The sequence below is a fragment of the Lepisosteus oculatus genome, chromosome 5 (genome assembly GCF_040954835.1).
Source record: "Lepisosteus oculatus isolate fLepOcu1 chromosome 5, fLepOcu1.hap2, whole genome shotgun sequence".
NCBI classification, from domain to species: Eukaryota; Metazoa; Chordata; class Actinopteri; order Semionotiformes; family Lepisosteidae; genus Lepisosteus; species Lepisosteus oculatus.
The window spans coordinates 15,449,471-15,472,890 of record NC_090700.1 but is presented as its reverse complement, the minus strand read 5'-3'; the positions used below and the strand labels follow the sequence as shown (position 1 = coordinate 15,472,890).

At 37.8% G+C, this 23,420-nt stretch overlaps 1 protein-coding gene across 18 annotated transcripts in view; it reads right to left on the bottom strand.

The window, feature by feature from the left end:
- nbeaa (neurobeachin a) overlaps window positions 1-23,420 on the bottom strand; it is a 354,854-nt gene that overhangs the window by 8,474 nt on the left and 322,960 nt on the right. For 13 of the 18 annotated variants that reach the window (XM_015341879.2, XM_069190159.1, XM_069190157.1 and 10 more), the window contains 6 exons: window positions 21,117-21,284; window positions 13,181-13,270; window positions 8,143-8,335; window positions 6,545-6,616; window positions 5,269-5,424; window positions 4,548-4,718 (listed from right to left, as the gene is read on the bottom strand). In XM_015341879.2, the coding sequence (XP_015197365.1) occupies window positions 4,548-4,718; window positions 5,269-5,424; window positions 6,545-6,616; window positions 8,143-8,335; window positions 13,181-13,270; window positions 21,117-21,284 (850 nt within the window). The remainder of the gene's footprint in view (window positions 1-4,547; window positions 4,719-5,268; window positions 5,425-6,544; window positions 6,617-8,142; window positions 8,336-13,180; window positions 13,271-21,116; window positions 21,285-23,420) is intronic. The other 5 variants (XM_069190158.1, XM_069190162.1, XM_069190167.1 and 2 more) reach the window with 1 other exon arrangement.

Sequence of the window (23,420 nt, the reverse complement as noted above, 5' to 3'; positions counted from 1 at the left end):
CCATGAAACTAGGTGAGAAATCTCCACACTAAGCGAGTTCTCAAAAGATCTACACGACAGCACCAATTTATTGCCTTCCCGCAGTTAACTGAGCTATGGCATAATTACTTCCAATTAACCAGGCAGGAAATGATTATTAAAGAACCCTGTTGTGTAATTAACATGATCATTATTATCTTAATTAACCACAAGGCAATGCAGTATCTAAGTGGAAATTGTTGAACTCCTAAAGGGGAGTAGTAAACACCCAGTCTGTACCTTCCCAATGTAGGATCTTATCTGCTTTTCCTAATAACCTGTTTGTGACAGTCTGTCTACAGGCTGGTTTAAAAAAAATGCTCTGTCCCTAAAGAACAGGAAGCGCCTAAGACTTACATTGGTAAGATAACGAGAAGAAAAATTAATTAATGTGTGCCATCATCTAAAGGGCTAGTAACCACCTCAATCTACTTGTGCACAGACTGGAATATTTTGGAAAATGAAACCTTTTTTTTACTTTTTGTGCTTCTCAGATGCACAATAATTAAAATCGCTAGTTATTTTACCACAAAAACATTGAAACAAAAACTGCATGACGTATAAAGAACTCCCTTAGGTGCACAAGCAATTAAGCAAAAACTCCAAAGCTTTTATAGAAACTGCACGATACATTCACATGTGGGTCTTTGAATGTAAATAATGGGTAATCATTTTTCCTTAATTGGGTTCATTGGTTAATAAAAGGTTAAAAAAAAACAGCCTAAATCAAGGAAGACTGTGGTGATAGAACTTGCACACACGTTCTCAAAGGGTTAGGGTTCAGGCTGGAAGTGCTTCAGCTCCGGGATAGGGGCAGGCTCCACAGAACAGGAAGCCACAATTCCTCAGTCCCTGGGCCACAACTAAAGGCTTCACACTGTGGTCCCAATCGATGAAGTTACAGGCCGCAGAGACAGGTCCTGAATAGCACTGATACCTCTAAAGCACACCAATGGCAGCGCTGAATGGAATATATTTCAGCACAGTCCTCCCGGGGACTGGAAGTCAAGTCCAGCTCGCCTATCTGACAAAAGATTCAATCTGCCAAATGCCTCAGGAGGCCCCCTCTCCTTGCTGCTCCAATTAGATTGTGCAAATTCATTTTTAACACTGTAGGAATAGGTTCGTAGAGGGAGGACAAGGGTTGATTGGGGTGGAAATCATTTGAATTATCACACATCTAAGAACATTTTTTAACACTAAGATCAGCCCTGCGCTGTGTAAGACTTAAAATGCAACACGAATTATGCATTACCATTATTACTAGATGAAAAGACAATTGAAATATTTTGGACTAGTTTCTATTCCTAATGTATTTTATTTTTTGTTGAGTTGTATAATTATTTTTACCCCAGGTGTATAGTTTTACCCCACAATAGTTTTATAGGTTTTAAGGAAGATAATGGAAAGCCAAACTATTTAAACACTCCCTCTCAAAAAGCAAAACCAATGACTTCTAAATAAGGTTTATATACTGTAGTATAAATACTGGTGCAGGATCAGAAAAATAACCATCTGCACACCCTGTTCAGAAACAATAATTGCTAACACTAAAAATTAACAACTGTAAGCCTAAAATTTTTACTACAGCTTTCTATTGTCATAACATACAGTAAATTGTCATTTAATAACTTTTTATCTGACAAGTAATTGAATATGTCTACTGAGAAACAGTTTAATACAAGTTTTTTTAAATTTCATAACAACACATTGTGTACTAAATTACTACACTATCAAATGAAAAGTCTGGTCAAATGGCCTCCTACTATGTGCAACCTTTCTTATGTTCTTTCTTATGAGCTTCAAAATTAAGAGTACATAATGTTTCTTACTGTGTGGTATATTGGGTATCTATATTATGTATTCTTAGTATAAATATAGGGAAAAAACCTGGGCTTAGCATAATTTTAGCTCAAGAAAATAACATCTGAGAAATTTTAATGCAAGCATTGTATTACAAACTGATGAACAAGTTCAGTTCAAAAATGGTTTCATTTTAAAAATAGCCCACTAGAGTGTGCTGTTTTTTATGAGGTTTAGCACATGCTCAACAAGATGTTTCTTTCCTAAAGGCAATGGCAACTCAAGAAAAATGGAAGGCATTTTTTTCATTGCATTTCTGTTTCTAATGAGTGGTCCATTACACGCTGTGGAACTGATTAACAACATAAGCTTAAAAGTGAATAGAAGCCATTTGGCCCATCTAGCCTGTTTGGTAGCTAGTAGCTAACTGATCCAAGGATCTCATCCAATTGTTTGCTTTAACAACATGTTTGGGTATCTTCTTTACCCACAATCCTGTGGGTAAAGCAATGCCACTTGTTCTTAGTTTTACATTCTACAATTTCCCTCACGGGATTATAAAGTATCTATCTACATGCAGATCCACATACTGTAGTTCTCACTTAGTGGATGTCCTCTGGTCATGATTCACTGTTCATTCTGAAGAAGTCTACAGGCAGTACCTTTGAGGATTCTGAATACTTGGATCCCCTTGTAGTATTCTCCATTCAAGGCTAAAAAGGTTCAGCTCCTGCAGCCTGTAGGACATTCCATTAAGCTTCAGATTGTATCTGGTTGCTCTTTTCTGGACTGATTCTAGAGGAGCAATATTTTTCTATAACATGGTAAACACAGCCGTACAGAATATTCTAAATGACTATTCTTTATCTTCATGAAATTACAATATTGCTGTATATCAGAATGAGATTATACTTGGTTACTGAGTGATTAATCTACATTTTGCAAGACTAAATTGCATGAATTGGGTTGAGGAACTCAAATTTATTATGCCACTGACCACATTCAGTTCTTTTGGACTTTTATTTAAATTATGATTTACAGTACACCAATCCAGCAATCTGTTTCCAAATACACTAATGTGCTTCTTGTATGATTGTAATTGATTTTTTTTTTCATTTTTTGGAAAAAATGCACCTTTCTTGGTGAATTAGTGTCTGGTTTAATAATGTCTCTCAGATGAAACGATAATTCAATAATAACTGATGAACTCCACTGATATTTGAGATTGATATCCTCAATCAGAACAACTGACAACTTGGTGTCTATTATTGGTCATCTGTAAAAAAACTCTTTAGCCAAAGTATTACATTGAAAAATAAAAAAAGAACAGAAATAATATAGTAATTGAAAAATCCACTCCTGGGGCAAAATGAAAGATACTATCACCATACCTTCTTCTTTCTATTTTCTTTTTCTTTGTTAATTTCGAGGTGAGCGTAAAAATTCTTTGTTTCCAGAAGCTGCACAGTAAGCATTATCTTGGTAAATATCTGGGGGATTCTGTTTTCCACAACTGCTAACAAGAGTGAATCTGCCCTTTACTAATTGGAGGCAACCAAGCTGAAATTCTTAATTAACTGTCTACGCTGCACTGAAGTTAATTATAAAATTCTAGCACCTAAACCGATATTCTTCTAACATCTGACACTTGGAAACGCCACCCCACCCCCCAATTCTTATTTCCCACTGCACCTCAGAATCAAACACCACTGAATACCAGCTGGAATAAGTAACCACACAGAGATTTTGTTTCTGCCTGGCTTGAATAAGAAATTTCTTTGCTGTTCTGCATGGTACTGTGCTGTTTGTTGACACAGGCATCCTAATGCCTTTTTAGCCTATCGCAGTTACAATCAGGTAACCTCTGGACAGAATTTAAGAAACCAGAAAAAACTAACTTTTTGCCCCCCCTCGCTCTTGAATTTCCCTGTTAGATACAAGAAGGTATTCCAAATAACTGCTTAATAAGATGTGATCTAGAGTGATATACAGTATGGAGGAATATTGTAGCTAATATAAATAAGATAAAGTAATAGTATTTGAACCTGTGTGATTGGCTTAATCTTCAGTCTTTAATAACTACATACTGAAATGTCATTTGAAAATGGGATTTATGAGGCATAGTAAAATAATTTGGTCAATCATAGTTATTGTGGGGGTGGGTGATAGTAAAACTGTCCACAATCTGAGATGGCAGAATATCTGACCATTCTGAAAGAGGTATTTAATTTGAATACAACTAGTTTGCATTCAGGTGTGTAGATTACAGTGATTGGCATAAACTGAAACTAGCTCAAGGTTCTGCACATTAAAAGAAATCTTTCAAAGATGACCAAAATTTAACCTTTTCATAATTTCTAGAAACACACATAAGAGATATGTACTAAATCCAATGATTTAATCCAATTAAAACATCAACTAAAGAAGGGTATTCATTGGTTTCAAAATAAAAACACAGTAATATAAAATATTAGGAATAAAGCAAAATAGATTGCTTCATTTACAGGGCACTGAGAGAAATGATATCAAAAACACCTTCCACATATATTACATTGAATGTGAAGGAACTCTCTTTTTATTTATCTTTGTGTTTGGTAGCTCTAACAACTGGGTCTATCAATAGTTTGTCTATTTCATTTTGATTGTTAATGGCATTACGGAGATAGTTATGAGGATAATTGTATTTGTTTTCCTGTGCAGCACTGCAATCTTCTCTTGCCACTCACTGTTATTGGGATTGTCTCCAATGATGTGGTGTCTTCCACTCCAGTACCAGAGCAGCAGAGTGGCATCTCTTGACCCAGACACGATATAGCAGTCTCCGCCAATGTAGGACTCTGAACGGGCCAGGCACATTACCACATCCCAGTGACCAAACACAATCTGGGTCAGCTTGCCTGCAGGAAGCAAACAATGATTTTAGAACCATTCCGTAACTCATACAGGTAAAGAAGGACAGACAACAAATTCTAATCTAATGAGGTAACCTGAGGAAAAATAGAAAAGAAATGGAAGGGTATACTTTTTGAAGAATGTTAGGATTTAACCAATACTGTCTGTATGTTGGTTTTGTACCCATTAATCATGGAAACAAAACAAAAAGTGTGATAGGCACAATCTGACATTGCTAAACTCTGAAAGGGACAATGCCACCAAGGTCTGTTGAGTTCATTAAAGCAGATTAGTAATATTTCATTCTGTAAGTGGGGCTTTAAAAATAAAGTCAATTCATATCACTTTCACATATCAGTTCGTAAAATTATCATAAAATGGTTAGGCACACAACTACAGACATTTTGCAAACCAAATTAACACAAACTAACAAGCTACACTGCAATTACCATTCTAAAAATTGTATTTCTATAGAATATAATTTCACGGACAGAAATCACAGTCATCCCAATCATATCTAATAAACTTAGCTGTGCAGGCCATTCTTGCTTTTACCTGTTTCTGTAGAGTACACCCTGAAACTCTTGTCCCAAAACCCACAGACAAGAATGTAGCGGTTATCAGCTGTCACCACAAAGCAGTGTGTGTTGATTTGGATACTCTGGTCCACCAGATCTGTGATTTGTCTTTTGTTCATCCCAGAGTTATTGGCTTGAAAAAGACAATATTAAGTTAAAATTCACGAACCAAAAAAGGACCGTCAGATTAAAAATCCTACAGCTGCATCATCGTTACTGCAAACAAATTAACTTGATATCGTTTAGTAAATAACTTATTTTTTCAAAATCACTGAGCTAAAATAATAAGAAAATAGATTGGCAGAAGATTTAACAGGTATTGTAGGAAATACCATCCAGTTACAAATGTATAACAACTGATGCATAAACATAGATGCAAACACTATCACTATCGATTGACCAGACTTTTTTTTTTGTTACTCCCATCTGATTTTTGGAATCCCCAACCGTATTTTTTTCATGTCTTGGCTCATGGATGTGACCTGCCTGCCTCAGAGTAATTTCGCTTTTGTCCCCTACCAACAGCACCACAAAGCTCAAGCACCTGGGAGGCCACAAGGATCTCTGTGTTTGTCTCTGGCAGACTAATCCCATCCTGGCCTCTGCAGAACTCTAATTGTGCTTCACAGCTTGGGGAACGCAGGTCAGAGTCAGCTGTAGTTACCAGTCAGTAAGGAATATGACCCAGGCTCGAACCTGTGACCACAGAGCTCAACCTGTGCACAACCATGCACGTTTACCATGTTAAGTCACTCAGAAGCCCTGAAATTATATTTTTTGAAGCACAGCAGGATCTTCACTAGAAGTAATTTACGGAGTCATGTGTTGTACTACATGAATGTCATAGATTCTGTTTTGTTGGGTCAATAACAGGTGTCAAGACACATCATCACACTGATCCTTAAGCTGTACACATTGCATTCAATGTCAATCATGGGAACAATGTGTGCTTCCCAGAACTAATGATTACTGCTAGTAAACAGTCCTGTCTTCAATACGTAAAGGTAAGGACAAAGCAGATGTGACCTTGGAATGTGTGTTGCTCCTGATGGAAAAGAAAACATCTGAGCACCAGTGTAATATACTGTACTTACAAAACATATCTATTTCCTGAGAATCTGATACACCATTACCGCGAGCCTAGTGACATTTTCCTGATATCTCGCACCACATGGTCAGCAGTGAGCCTTTTTCTGCCTGATGCATTAATAAGTCTGTCTTGAGCCTCTATCAGGCCATGGCGCTGGACTCACCAATTAACGGATCCATTTCAATGGGCAGGTGATGAGCTTGCTCCAGCGAATATCCTGGGGCTCCCCGGAGACCTGCGCACAGACACACAACATGTCACCAAGGAAGACTATCTCTCTCCCACCACACACACTCCTTTTGACACCCATTCCACTCTGCCCATTATGTACTGCACCACCGAGGCTGAAAGGACCAGATATGCTCTTTAACATTGGGATGGGATTTCAGCTATTTAAAGCCTTCAGTAAAGATGGCTATTTAGTCATGCCACTGATTATTTCTCTAAGCAACAGTGTTTAGTCACATGATATCCATGTTGTACTACTGCAGTACCACTATGACACTAGTGGATAATTTGCTATTTTGCAAAGAGAAAAAACATGCTCTTTTCTTAAAATGCACACCCTGTTGATTTAAATTGTTTGTTTGCAATTCATTTTTCAGATGTCTGACAGTATGATCCCTTCCTTCAAATGAAATACAGCATTTACTTCTGCATTTAAGAGGAATTCAGCTTGTTTAAAAAATAAATGGTAGCATGTTCTGCTTTTGCAAACTGTTCAGATTTTAACTACGTAAAAGATAAATATTTTTCCGTTAATTAGTTTTAATTATTTTACAGCCCTTATTTTTGTTAATGATAGTGAAACAGATTGCCCTGTTATTTATTCCTGCTCTATTATTTTTATAGGAACAATCTTATAGGTCAACAACAATACTAGCAGTAAGAAAATAGAGAGAAATGGAATAACTAAAGTACCCAAACCTGAAATATTGGTGTTACATCTGACCCTTTTCAAATATTTAAACTCATACGAGAGTCTCATATACTAACTAGAATCAGTTATTTGCCCTGAAATCAATTTACAACAACAGATGGAAAACTCTGAAACAAATGCTTTTGTTTGTTAAAAGTTTTTCTGTGGCCATCATGAAGATCTACTGCATTTGGCCCCTGACCTCAACGTGATGCTGTGTGTTGCAGGGATTTCCTTGGGTAATGTTCTTCACACGTGTGTGATTGGTAACATGTGGAAACACTCTCGACAGAAATTTTTATTCCTCAAATCCTTTACCCAGGCATGGTCTGGATTAGAACCAAAATGTTTTGTACATATATGAACTGACCACCTTGGAATGAGAAAAGTCTTATAAAGGCAAAACCAGAGATTTCTTAAACTTATGAGAGTAAGTAATTACTAGCAATGGAGAAAGAACAGCAAAGTGGAAATACTACAGACTTTGAAAGTAAGGACAAGTCTGTAAGTATTCTTAAACATCTGATGTAGTATAGGAACAACTTGTCATTTAGTCATACCATAGAGATGCCACCTGTGTGTGTGCCATACACCTAACATACTGTACAGAGACTGATATAAGCATTCAGAGAAGTGTTTCCTTTTAGAAAGAAGTATTTATAATTAGAATTTACAGAGGTATCTGAACAGTAATAGAGCCAGGCTGTTCATAGCATTGTGGGACATCTTTTCCTATTTGTTCCAGCTTCACAACTCTTAGTTGAGCATCCACTGCTGCCAAGTGAGGAAGAGGGAAGGGGGTTCAGTCAACTCGAAGGCTTCGTTTCCTTTGTGTCACCTACCTACAGTGTTGTGCCATCGGTTGACCGCAAAAAGGCGGCTGCAGGTGACCGTCACCACGGCGGGGACGGCCAGGTGTGGCAGCGTGTTTGCAGCCACGTGAGTGACAGGGGAGTTGGAGGGAAATTTGAGCACCATTATAACATCCTGCTGCATCTGGTCCTTGAACATGAGAGGGCTCTGTGGAAGGAAACACTGTTGAGTAGAAGAGAGAAAGGGAGAAGGAGCGGGGAGGGAATGGGGGGAGGGGGGTAAGGAGGAGGGAGGTGGCATTAAGGAAAAGAGGAAGACAGAATGGAAAAAGGCAATTAGTGTGGAGGTTTGAGGTAAAACGAGGTACAGACATCAGGAAGGCTGCATGCACAGGGGGTGGCTGGTCAAGCACCTCAATCTCAGCGTTTCTTATTCAGTTTTTATACCCTTCCCCTGAAAGCAGAATGCAGGACTAGAGCACTACAGCAGGGATAGCGCATGGAAATTCATATTGCTCAAGGCAGGGCTGGTCTGAGGAGGGTAGAGTTAGGTGGTTTCAGAAGGAGTAAAAAATGAGATTATAGTATTAAAAAAATAGTCATCTTAAAATCCTTACAGCCCTTATAATAATTTAAGCTTTGGATACAGAATAATTGTTAAGATTCTATTAATTGTAAGATGACAATTGCTGAAACAAGAAAAAAAACCTGACTTCATATTATGTTTGAACACGTGTACAGTATGGTATACCCAATCGTTACTTTGAATAAAGCTGCATTATGTAGAAACCAATTTTAATAGGAATGGATAAAACTGATTCCTTAAAGGTTCAGCATGACTGCAGGTACCTTATTTATTGGCAAAATCAGATATTCCAAATCCTTGGGGAGAAAAAAGTCTCATTATGCACTTGCAGGTAGCTTTTTTGTAGCCGCCATGTATGTTCCAAACTGTTGACGACCTTTTCAGTTTATTACATCCTATTGGCTACCTAAGCATGCTTAATTTCCTGTCATCATAAATTATTTTTGTCTGTTGAAGGCTCTGTTGAATCCCACTTCAGGTTCCATTGATGTCTCAAAATCCGCAACGTCTAGAGCTTGAAAACTCTACGTATTAATCTGAGATGCTTTGTCAAGCCTTTAGTTGCAGCCACTGTGAGTTCTTGTGGTGTACTGATTTTAATTTTTATTCAGCATGTACTGTAAAATACATGTTCATTTGGGACCACCAATCCAAGGCTTGACTTGGTTAGTCTAACATCAACTTTTTTTCTGCTGATGAACCCCTTTGTTGCATTGGTCACACATGTTGGGTCACACATGCCAGCAGCCATATCACCCTGCAACTCACAACTGGCAACCCACTGAAGCTAAGCAGGTGTGAGCCTGGATAGGAGACCTCCTGGGAAAAACTAAGGTTGCTGCTGGAAGAGGTGTTAGTGGGGCCAGCAGGGGGCGCTCACCCTGCGGCTCATGTGGGTCCTAATGCCCCAGTGTAGTGATGGGGACACTACACTGTAAACAGGCGCTGTCCTTCGGATGAGACGTAAAACCGAGGTCCTGACTCTCTGTGGTGTGGTGTTTCTCGAAAAGAGTAGGGGTGTAACCCTGGCGTTCTGGCCAAAGTTCCCATTGGCCCTTACCAATCATGGCCTCCTAATAATCCCCCTCTATAAATTGGCTTCATTACTCTGCTCTCCTCCCCACTGATAGCTGATGTGTGGTGAGCGTTCTGGCGCACTATGGCTGCCGTCGCATCATCCAGGTGGATGCTGCACATTGGTGGTGGTGGAGGGGAGTCCCCATTACCTGTAAAGTGCAGAAAAGCGCTATATACGTGTAAGCAATTATTATTATTATTAATTGTGTTTTCAACAGTTGTCATGATGTACTGAAGAACCACCCAATAAGTATGGAAGCATTTTCTTATATACTAACAGATGTGGTTGTCCCAGAACTCTCCCAGTTCATCTCTGTACTTCCAAGAGAATTCTAATCTGGTATTTCTGTTCTTGGTGCTGAAGAGAGGTTTACCTCTTGCAGTGTTGTCTTTGTAATTCAGATGTTTCATTCTTCTGTCAACTGTGGATTTTGATACCTGTGTTCCTGCACCCTGGAGGTTCTTAGTGAGTTCACTGAGAGTTGTTTTAACATTTTCCTTGACAGCTTTGATAACATTTCTGTCATCAAATCCAGATGTTTTTCTTGGCAAATCCAGTCTTGGTTGATTGGTAATTATACCTGTGGTTTCGTCCTTCTTCAATGTATTCCAAATTGTTGATTTTGTGATGCCCAGCTTCCGTGCTATGATCCTGACTGAGTTTTTTTCTTTTCTTTAACAGGAAGATCTTTGGTTTTCATTTTAACTTTCAACTGAAGACTGTAAAGTGAGAGTTTAATAGGATATTCGCAGTTCTTTTATGGGTGCTTAATTACCCCATATCAGACAATATCACTTAATTACACTATTTATACTATCAGTTAGTTTACTTCACCCTGAATTTACTTGATTAATCATAAAACACATATAAGTTATCAGTCATATATTTTCACAAAAAATATCATCAGAATTCATAAGTGAATAAGGGTACTTTCTTATCAGGTACATCAGTTGAGAAAAAAATTCTCATTATTTAATATATAGCTATGAGTTATAAAGAAAGGCATTTACATTCACAGCAATTTGAATGAACCACCTTTCTCAAGGATACCATACGCTTGAGAATTTGAATCCATGACCATCTGATCCGGAGTCCAGAACCAAACCACTTAGCCACACTGCTGCCTAGATACAGTTACAGACTACTTTTTGAAGGGAGTGCTAGTTTGTTCAGGTTTTGAACAACTTGAACAGACAATACATCACAAATGTAATCCAGTAAGGTCGTCCAATATGATTAATTAAGATGAAAAAAAAGCCAAGTGATGTGTTTTGACATTAAACAAAAGTTAAAAAAAACAAACAGGGCTGAATTTGATTAACACTGATACAGGAGTTTTATTACCACTAGAGTTTGGCGATTTAGTGGTTAAACTCCAATTAGAAGCCAATGCAAGTCTCCAAGGCTTAACCCAACAAACATGGTTGGGGCTGCAGTTCTTCATGTTCTGACATTTCCTCAACAAGCACAAATCACTTCCCCACATTTCAGGTTTTATTAACTGAATGACGAGCTCAGAGCCAAGCTATAACGCAGACTCAATCAATTGGTTTCTGTGGCTAAGCAGAATTTACTTAAAAGGTCTCTCTGGGACTCAACCGGCAAGTCTTCATGCAGGGAATCTGAACAAAAAGTGTCAGGGCTTTTTTTTCCTGCTCTTTTTGGTTCAAATTCAGTTTTACTTATACCATGGCTATCACTGAAATTTCTCACTGTTCAATTACTTACGGTTCACTACATTAAGCCTCATTGCACGCAATACAAATATGCACAATTACAAATTATTTCTTTAAAAAATTGAATTGCAGCCTCTGTGCTTGAAAAAGTTGCTGTTAGCCCTGGATATCTGCTGTATAGTGAGCCTCATCTCACTATAACTGTGTAAGCTAACGAACGGCAAACTGGTTTTCTGACAGTGGTGGTACGGTACAGTGGTGGAGTCCTCCAAACACTGTTCTCCATTTTAAAATTTTACAAGGGAAACATTTGATCAACTAACAACTACTTAAAACTTCAACTGATTATCAACTTATTTTAACATATGGCATATGATCATAAGTGTAATGTACCTATGATTCTTTATACCTATAGAATCATGCTACACTTCTCTCGCAACATTTTATATTTTGTTTAAATACATTTGATGAGGAGTATTCCTGGCAAGAATAAGAAAGAAATCCTTAATGGCAGAATCCACAACAATCTCAACTAGTTATAGAGACTGAAAGGCACAAAAGTCAGGTTTTCACATATGTATATGCTGTAACATTGAAGCAGTACAATTCTTGTTCACCACATATATGCAGCTTCAGACAGCAATATGCAAATGATTAACCTCAGCAAACGAAATACCAAAACTGGCTATGTGTTTTGCCTGACTAATGTCACCAGTCAGATGACGTGTCTTTGTAGACACTGCCACAGGACTGTTATGTTTCCAACCTCCGATCCCTTTTGTGCATCATTAGCACACCACATGCCAGTTCATTCAAGTGCAATTTAGTGTTTTAGAAATTAATCTAATTATGTATGGAGGTTTCTGCAAAAGGTTCAGGTGAATGGTGTTTTGTGCTTCAGGAGGTAAAAACAATACAGAAGGCATTCTGCTACCCCTACTTTAGTGGGATTAAATGTTAAGCATAGAAATGAATAGATTCAGGGCTTTGAAGAGCCCGTGAGCTTGTTACTTTTGTATCGAACTGTACAAATAATTTGGAAAACTGAAATTGCTAATTGAGTTGTAATTTGGAAACATGAAAATATCACAATTAGAAGATGAATTAGAAATGAAACTGTGGTTAGAAATACAGAATTATTAGAAATGCATTTATTGCCAGGTTACTCTTGAACAGCACCAAAGAGAGATGAAAGAGATTGGCCTGGAAGAAGCTTTTGCGATACCTCTGTGCACAGAAGAAAAAGTCAGTATGCATTCATCATAATTCATCATGATGCTTTATGATGATGATCAGACACATTTCACATTCCAAGTTTCTTTTTTATTTATCTACAAGATCCTTCAATACTACTGCTCTGATATATTTGTGTTTGCTATGTGAAGGTACTGTAGATATTTTATTAACGATTCCCAAAGGAAACAGTACGTAACACCAGAAGAGACAGAGAAAGGGCAAGAAAGAAAAGAGGATAAAAGCAGAGATGCAGAGTGACCAAGTTGTACGTGTCTGAATTTGACCCAGGGACACCGTTTCAAACACCAATCCTTCCACTGTCGTCACCCTTGCTTAACAACCTTCACCCTGCTACAGCTCTCACAGGCTCAAAACTCTGCGAGTCGGCTCCAGACTCTGTTAGCAGAAACGTTTTTTTTTAATGGACAAGAAGGGGAAAAAAAACATCTAAAATGAAATGAAAAAAATTCCATCAAGTACGTTGTTTCTCACCAGGTGCATGGCAGAACTCCGTGGTGGATGTGGCTCAATAAGTAACTGAGATGGCGTCTGTCCAAAATTCTGTATTTGTGCCTCCATGGCCTGCAGGGAAAAGAGAGCTAGTGTCACAATCAATATGCATCAAAGTGATGGGTCAATGCGTTACTTGACAATGCAAGCAAATCCTAACTCAGCCATGACTTGGAAGGGAGAAATGCACTAAAAATTCACAGGGGTGCTCCTCTCCCAGCTTGCAGAGTCATCCAAGTGTTAGTATCGAAGAGACAAGCCTTTCCTATTAACATGCTTCAGTTAACCATTCCCATTTCCAGTCACTGGGGTTAGACGTGGAAATGTTAACCTGCAGTGACATGCAGTTAGGACCTTCTGGAGTTTACCCTAGATTTTATTGTATTTAGAACAAAGCAAAGGGGGAAAAAAAAAGGAAAGCGAACACATATGAAGAAAGAAAATACCTTCATGAATGTGGACTTAAGGAGGAAAGTGAGGGGGTCTCTAATGAAATATGGATCTGGAAGCTTTAAAGGGGAAAAAAATAAAAGAGCACAAAGGGATAAAAGGAAAGAGTGAAGATATTACATGGTGGATGACTTGATAACACAAACAGCTTTAACAATGTTAACAATGGACACAGAATTTGAATCCTTATCATAGCACTATCAAATATATTTTTTCTTTGAACTGTCAATCATTCGTTTTAAAGAACTGTATTAACCGGATGTTGACATTAGCCCTTTGAGTGTGAACGCCTACAAATAAGCGAAATAAACAAGCCAACCCATTCTTTGAATGTGCCTCTTGATGGGGGGTGTAATTGCTGTGACTAGCACCAGTTAAACAATCCGAGGGGAGCTTGTCTGTGTTTGTCAGCTCGACACAAACACTGCACCAAACACGGGAGTGACTTCCCTTGCAGGTCCCAAGGTTCTGTGCAAATGTGCAGATGCAAATAAAACCTGTGCAATCAAAGTAAAAAAGGTCTCTTTCGTTTTATATAAAATGCAATCAACATTTCACTTCAGCATCAAAAGGGCAGTGGTTGGGCTATTGTCTTTGCCGTGCCGTATTTTAGAAAAATTGTACACCACGATTGCACACAGTACAGTCAAGCTCTTCCTTAATGAAAGAATGACAATGATAAAAAAAGAGATCAGTGCACAAATATACAGAGCCAGATGATACAAGATTCTTAAGCAGACGGCACCCAATTTCCTCCACGATCCTCTCAGTCGGGGACATAATCAAAGAAATGGTGCTCTTAAAATAGCACAGTGGGATGGGTATCACTGCTCAAATAAATGCATGTTGCACATTTGGCAACAATTAAATGTCAGTCACTAGTACTCCATAATGCAGTCCATCAAGTAATGACGAATTCTCATTATAGCTATTTTAGGTTGCGTTTAGAGCGAGGGTCGTGTCTGAATGACGTCTGGGTTCAAATAAAGTAATCCGATAGGAGATCAGAAAGCAGGGAAGGCCATATGGAAAGCATCATGTAAAATGGTTGTTCTTTTACATAGATCTTTTGTATTTAAAAAAAAAAACTCTTTCTAATTCACATCGAAGAAAGCGTGTCTTGTTTTACAATTTGTCTGAGATCTGCAGTCCAAAAGGCAATGGTTAACAGGCTTAAGGGATATTTATAGAATGCAGTTTGGCTTGATGAACTGTCAAAACATGTCACTGTATCACAAATGTCAATATTCTAACCTTTTAAACAACGGATTGGAAAGATAGGGCTATCTTAAAATAACATCTAATATATTTACCAGCCAGCTAATTAGTTTAATACACTTTTGGCTCTGCTTTTTTGCTGATAAGAAATGCATAGTGTAAAAGCCATATGCTGATTTCCCTCCCAGCTATAACTGCCTATCTAAGATGAGCACAAAACATCTATCATAATACATTGTATGTCAATCATTGTTTCTATCTACACTTTGTTTGGACAGCAGGCCTCAAAGGTGAACAAGTATGTCTTTCAGATGGTATTTCCCAGTTTGGTGACAGGCCACAAGAAAATTTTAACACTACTAAATGCAATCATGCATCTACCTGCTACAACTCAGTCAAACAGAGAAGACAGGCTTATCATCTGAGTCAGATGGGTGTATGATAGTGCTCACTAACTAAATCTAAATCTAGAAGGAATGAACACCTCCTACAACTGGATAATTCATGAGACAGAAATTCTTCTTGACAAGATAACTAGACAGACTTTGGCTCAGGATTTGCAAACATTATTCATTTATTATGACAAATTAAGAAAGTATAAATAGAATAATATAAATACAATAATACACAAACAATACAAGAGATTACTTGCATGTTGGAATTTAAACCCTAATCCTGACAACAACCTGATCCACACCTCTAGAGCAGGGGTCGGCACTCCTTGAGTAGTGGGTTCCTTATAGGCTTTAGAGGCCCTTGTCAACTACCACCTGATTCAGGCCTGGAAAACACAGTTGATTCAATTTCATAGCAACCACATTGGTTCAATTAAGTCATTAAAATCATGGTAAAGGAAACCAGAAACAAATATTGTAGGACATGGTCTGGCTAACTGTGCCCCAGAGTATGTTATCGTAGGGTATTATCACAGACTGTAACTGTTTACAATATCATGAATAACATGGTATTAGATAGAACATAGGAACTTATAACAGAGGTATAAAACAAAATAAGCCTGACAAAGCTCAGTAAAGCTTTTGACTGTGTTGTAGAGCAAATTGAACAGACTCAAATTACTTTAAGATGTGTACTGTACATTGAGCAGCATTAGACAGTGGTTTAGGGAAAAGCATACAGTATTTACGATGCTTAGGAGATAAAGCAGCACTCTATGTGTGTTAGCATGTTATAAAATGGGATTATACTGATGTGGGATCCTCATAAAAACAAACAATACATACTGCTAAATGACAACAAAACAGTTATGGGCATATGATATGTGACAGCCATTGGCGACACAGCCTCTGTATGACTTCAAAATGTGGATTGACTAATATATCTTACATATAAACAGACAGAGAGAGTTAAAAATTGTTAATCAGGAGGAAGACAAGTTTCATGTAAAAAGCAAAACGAAAGAATGATAGTCTGTTGTATATTTTACAGCAAGTATGTAAAGCATTTCACACTGATGAGCAGTTGCTGCTCCTGCAGCCCTTGGCAACCACATGTCTCATTTATGTTCTGTGTAATTGGCTTCAGTGGAGGTATGACAGCTCAGAGCTGAAAATCAGTATCAAGGTTTTCAACCAAAACTATCAAATTATTTATCACTGTAACACAATACTGCAGATTTTGTTTCAAAAGATGTTATTAATATGGATTAAAAAAAGAAATCCCAAAACATACAGGAAGCGAACCTCATCCTTGCTAGGCCCAAGGCCTGAATCTAAATATCCAGAACCCTTCAGCTAGTACCAGCAACAAACAATTTAATAGGGCATTTAGGGATGTAAAATACAAATAAAAGGTGTTTTTTCTGGTAATAATTTATGCCAGTGTTGTTTTCAAAGATAGTTTTGCCTTTGTTTCTCTCTGTCCTGTATTCTCATGTCCTCGGTCCTGTAAACTGAGTGGAAAAAAAAAATCAAAAAGCACAACAACAAAAAAGACATTCAACTCAAGGACACACGACAAGCCCCAATAAAAAGATAATGCATAATTTGTCTGTTTACATCCCTCAGAATCAGCAGGGTGTGTATCAAGAGGTTGCTGTCATGTTCTTCCATACGAGAATGCTGTCATGATAAACATCATGGTGAATCACCGCGGTTACAAGAGCAGGCTCAGTTAAGCTGTCATAATGTCCTCAACTGGAGCTGCTGTGCCTGTCAGAGGGTGTCGGAGTTTTAATTTGACATGAGGAGGAAAATTATCTATTATTCTGACCTCTAATTTCTTGACATTTTAATACCATAATTGCCGCGGTTAACGCCACAGCCGCGGTTTCACCTGTCAAGCAGGAATGAATCAATACCCTGGAGCTGATCGTCACATTTCAACATGTCTCCCAGTGAAGACGTCTCTGGTTATTGCCCAGGGAAGGGCTCATGACTGGGGAACAGTAGCTTTCACTATTACACGGTCATCAGCGGCAAGATAATACTCTGGGAGACAGTCACTCAGATAATGTCGTTTCTTATTCATACATTTATTTTAGCCATGTGATGTAAGAGCCAATACTCCAACCTCCCTTACAGTAGCTACATTTTTAACTTGGCTTTTAACTCTTCCACTGGCTTCCCACAAACAAAGGTGACAGTGCACCTATTCCCAGTTGGCTGCCTTTGTCCTGGCATCAGTAAATTCAGATGATGTGCTGAGATGAAGGAGCAACAAGAAAAGTCTTACTTTTAATATTCAAGCTGACACTTTTGCCCCAGCAGAAAGCCACATTGCCATTGCCAATGGACTGTTAGACAATTAGGGCAATTGGCATGGTAAATAAATGAACAAAAGCATGAAATTATTTGAGCAGATCAGGGGGGGGTTGAGGGCTTCAGCATTGCAGCAATCCAGATTTTCATTTTTTTGTTCTTATAGAGTGGAAATTATGTAGCAGCTGTACGAGTGGCTTGAGAAAAAAAGACTGGACTGACAAAACTGTTTTTCTAGGAACTGGCACGCTTTCGGGTAAAATGTGTGAAATTCTTTTCGAGAAATTTTCTCTCTTGTTCTCTCCCTTTTCAGTCAGCTATTTCACTTGAAGGCTTTATAGTTTTCATGATTTCTGCCTCTGTTTTTCATTCAAATCCGTAATGCCAAATTCAAGCACAACCTTCTCCTTTATACCTTCCCACAGAAAAACCTATAATTGGGGGGTGCCTTCAGTGGCAAGCAGGTGATTGTTACTTTTGATTAGCAGCTAGCCAGTGGAATTTGCTTTTTAATGATGTCTAGAAGGAGAGGAATAGAGGAGATATCTGTCTTTGGATCAGTCATGGAGGAAGGTGAACCATGATTAAATTTGACAGCGGCTCTATTAAGAACAGACTTGACATAAAGACTAAAGATCATATGTTCACTTTGAAGCACAATACAGTGCCAGAGAATGTAACAACTAGTGATACGGGTGATCAACACCAAATACTATTACTGATTTGGGATATTAAAACGGGAAGTTTTTTTTAACATATATTGAACATGGTAACTGAAAAGTATTCTTTAATCTTGAAAGGTTCAGAAAAAATAAAAAATGCAAAATTGTTGCTTCCTTTTCGATATTTTTTAATTGCATGAAAACTAATTCTGAGTGATTAGCATATTGGTCACTTGATAAATAAAAACACTCTCAGTGCTGACAGTATATAAATGACTTACTTTGCATACAGCAGATGGCTGATATCATGGGGTGTGAGGATCTCTTACTATAAGCCCAACACTGCATGCCAGCTGCTGCAATTTCATCTTTTTTCAATTAAGCTATTCAAAACTACACTGGTAAAAATGTGCTGCTTATATTAAGTCTATTAATTAGCTATAGACAAGATAATGCATTTCAAATTTACCAGATCATACTAGACATTTAATCAAAGAGTGTGCCAGATATTGATATCCCTTTGAAAGTTTTCACAAGGTGAAAGATAGAACTCAAACAATAGAAGGCAGGCCTTATGAGACTAAGGCCTCTTGTGGGTGTTTAGATGACACTTTTGCCTTGATGTATGCAGGTCATGAATGCTACAGAGATACTTTAAATGTGATGGCTTTTAGATCCCCAGAAAATACTGTACTGTACAGTACATAGTGTACACATTTATTCTTGGGGGATAGTCTACCATGCAATTCTGTATTTTTGGACAAACGCAAGTGCATATATTTACTTAGAAATTTTCAGTAGCTTTAATAATGCACCACATATATCTGATTTGGTATTAATGCATCACAGATGACTGGAACTGCTTTTAACTTAATAAAGTACATTTGAAATACTGAAGACAGAATAAATGTCTTCACAGCTCATAGCACCTATGTGACTTTCAAAACAGTACAATACAAGCCACAGAAGTCTTACTCCATAAGGTAAAAGAGGCATTTCCACTGGTGGCTGCACTGCCCAGCCTTGCTAGCCAGGCTCATTATTGCCATCTGTTCCTAGCTGGCCCAGTAGCAACTGTGCAGAGAGGAGTGTGTTTGGAACAGATACAGAGTCTAAACAGAACTGACCGTTTAAGCACAGATCTTTAAGCTTTTAAGTGTAAAAGCAAACAGACGTAAAAGCTAAACAAATGAAATAAACTTTGCACTGGTGATTGAAATCACTTTTTTCTAAAGTGGAGATGACTGGCATTCAAGCCATTATGTATTTGGTTTGGAACACTGGGCACTAGAAATTGACATTTACATCCTTATCTTAATTTTTTAATACATTTTTAATACCTTCATTTTACTTTGTAAGATTTAAGTCTGTGGCTCAACATCTGAATTAAAATGTAAAATAAATACGTAATTTAAAAGGAATGCATTAAAGATAACTTAAAGTTAAAGATAACTAAAGACAACCCAAGAATTTTGGGCTTGTTTTAAGAAAGGAAGTGGTAGAATATCACAAAAAAACACTATCCTATAAAGACTGCGCAAAAACAAAATGTGTCTGGGGGCTCTTTTTATAAAGACTGTTTCATAAATTTACTATGTAAATTACTTTTTTCTAATCTCAGTAGTTGTCCACAATTAATAAACATGAAACAAAAATACACAGCACCTTTAAAATGCACTGGGACATACTGTATTTTAACTTGTCTTTGTGTTTTATACCCGTGTCAATAAGATAATTGGCTTATAAACCAATCCATGTATGCAGCTGAAAATATTTTACCAGTATCTCTGTATATGTGTTTGCCTCAGAAAATATTTGGATGATTTTTTGTCACAAAATAGCATCAACAATACTAACTCTTTCTGTTGTTAACAGCCATCATTACCTTATGATACTTTTTTATTTAATAAGTACCAGATACAGTACATTACCAGATACTTGTTTTATGTATTAAGTAATTAAACATGTTAAGTAAAATGGTATCAGTAAAATAGTAGCAATATGGTAGTAAATCTAGTTTAGAATGTTCTTATCAACACTCAGTTGCACATAAACTATGGAATTCTCACCTGTTGATAACCTGTTAATTCATTAGTAATTAAGGACATTTTATAAGCATTAAACAATTGTTGTATTGAGCTTAAAATGTGTATTATTGCCCAAGCATCTGTTCCAAGGGGCATATTTTTTTTTAGAATCTAGTACTTCTACAGGTTTCTTTATAAGGAGCACAATACTAATACTATCCCTTAAATCTTCATCATGTTTCCACAGGACAAGAACATCTCTTGTTAAATTAACACACCAAATTAAAAAATGCTTGTTGCTCAGTTTATATAAATATGAAAACATTCACCTTCTCAAATGTAATGGTTTGCAAGTATCCATAATAGACAATTCTACAGATAAGAAAGGGCTTAGAAATGCAATATTTTTCACTTCATAAAATGAGATTAATTTCATTTGTACATGAATCACAGACCTGAATTATTGTGTGCTATTGTGTAACATTCATACACAGTGCAGATTTTACCAAAGACTGAGAGCTTCAAACACATGTTACTGTGAAAGGAAATTTCTACTGCACCTGTACTATGACTGTGCAATGATGAATAATCCAATTAAGATCAAATTGTTCCTACATTTTAAGTTTAATATCCAGTACCAAACTTTATACATGCTAAATCTACCACTGACCCCATTGTTTTGGAGGAAATACGTGAACAACAGCAGACTAGTGTTGCAAGAGAGGTTTGCACTTTGAAATATGGAAGAAACGTTTACATAATGCAGGGTCACAGCTGTATTTCATATGAGTGTAATCACAGTGTTTACACAATTCATGTGCGTGCTTTTCCTGCTCGGGCCTACCTCTCTGAGGACGGGGTCCGTGATGCTGTCCAGATTGACGGAGCCCTCATACGTCAGGTAGTGAAAGACGTTGAGAGCGCGGACTGCCTCCGGGCCACGTTGCTTGTATCCGAAAATGAGGTCAATCCACTGATGTAGCTGACATGACACAAACTCACTCTCCAAGGCCTGTCAAGGGAAACAGGAATTAAAGGTGACGGCGAAGAAAAATACTGCAGTCCAGGCCATGGTCCTTGGCTTGTGCCTTTCATAAACGGGAAAAGTCAATCGACAGTGAAGTGTATAAAAAAGAAAAAAAAACAAAGCTGTAATACTTTTAGTGACAGTTTAAGTTTAAGGTTCCTCACAACTAAGAGGTGTTTCCCAAAAGAAGAACACTTGTGTTATGGACCAATCCTTATTGATCAAGTCTGGGTACCGCAAGCTGGTAGTGTTCTTTGGATTTATTGATGGTCTGTAGACGGAACCTGAAGATCTAATGACATCATGATGCAGCGGTCCTACCATCAGAAATTCTGGAACACCTATCACTTTCATTGAGCCATAGCATTGCTGCGTTGACTCTAATCGGCTACCCATGGGCCCTCTATGTATTCATACATTAACTTTATACATGAAAACACAAAAGGATCCATTTCTTACCAAGCATGTGTTTTTTGGGGGCATTTCATACACTGAAGGTAACATAGAATCCACAAAAAAGATATGCGAGTGCTAACATTTTATATAGGCATATCAAAACTTCTCAATGTCAGCATATGACAATTGGCTCATACTAGGACTGCATAATTAAGAATCAGGCTTGAAAATACAAGTTGCATTTCTGAACTGTTTTACTATATCTTTGCAGTTTTGAAAATGCAAAATATTTAACATTGGTCAGCTGCTTAATACTAATAATAAAGCTAATATATTTGATACATAACTTCATTATGCTTCTTCATTTATTTTTTTCTAATGTTCTCTATGCTTACTGCTAGGTGGTGTATTGGAGAAAAATCTGTATGCTCAATGTCAGTGCATTATGATGCAACACTGTGTTCTAACATTAATGAAGAACAATTCTTCATATTATAACTGAAGCACAGTTTCAAGTGATCTGTCATATTAATTTGCACGGTAAAAACATAAGAAACACGATGAACAAGGGAAAGCCATTCAGCCCATCGACTCGTTTGAGAGTCAGTAGACCAGTTTATCTGAAGAACTCTGTACTCCCCTTTGCCACAAATCCCCTCAGTTCCACATTCCACAGACGCACCTCAGTTACGTTAGTAATATAGGTCCCTGCTGCTGAATTTACACAACCGAGAATAACAGTTATTACCACCAAGCAGGCAACAGAACTCGAAGGCTGCTCTACCCAGAAGGCACATCATTACAATTGCAAATGACAGATATGTAGATGGAAACAGGGAGAGGTAGAACTTTGTTTCTTCCTGCAGCTTTTCTGTCACAAAGACCAATGACATTTTTTTGCACATCCTCTTGAAACCAATCTGGGATGTCTTCTTTACACAGATGGCCTGTAGTTGTGAATATATATGTACAAGCATCACACTGTATGCAGAACTACACAGATGTGCTTTAGAAATGTCCGACAGATTATAAAAAAAAGAGCATTAGGAATATATATATATTTGTTCTCGACCATAATATCCAGAACAATTTTCTTTAGAAAATCAAATACGCTGAACTTTAAGGACATTTTTAAATTTGGAAATGGATTTTTGAAGGGCTACTAGTAGCATAATAATCAACAAAATGAGGACCTCATGTTTTAATAATTTACAAGGAAGAAGCCATACCACCTTTGGCTACTTTTTTTTGTGAGGACTTCCTAAAATGCACTGTGTCCTTTAGTACTGGAAATGGGAAAAGAACAGTGCTTGAGCTTGGCAGGTCACTCCATTTCCCTCCTGAACCTCCAGGCTGAAGCTCAGACGTCACGGCCGCCTTGACAAAGGCTCATTATTAATATCACTATGTATAACCGCCGTCCTCGATCTGACACGTGAGCGAAGCTGACCAAGGAGAATGAATTTGGATTTCCGAAAGGTTACCATCAAGAGACGCCCTCCCCCAGCCAGACCTGCCAATCCTGTCCAAAAGGTCAAGTGTGTTTTGCCCCCCACCCCTCCACCCCACACACCGCTCCAGCTCCCAGCATACAGAACACATCCATCATATCGCATCCCATTTCACTGGGGGGTTGACCAGCAAAGCTAAAATTAGAATAATGTTTGTTAACAACATGAGTGGGACTAGGACTGGGGGAGCTGAGATGTGGAAATCCAATGCATC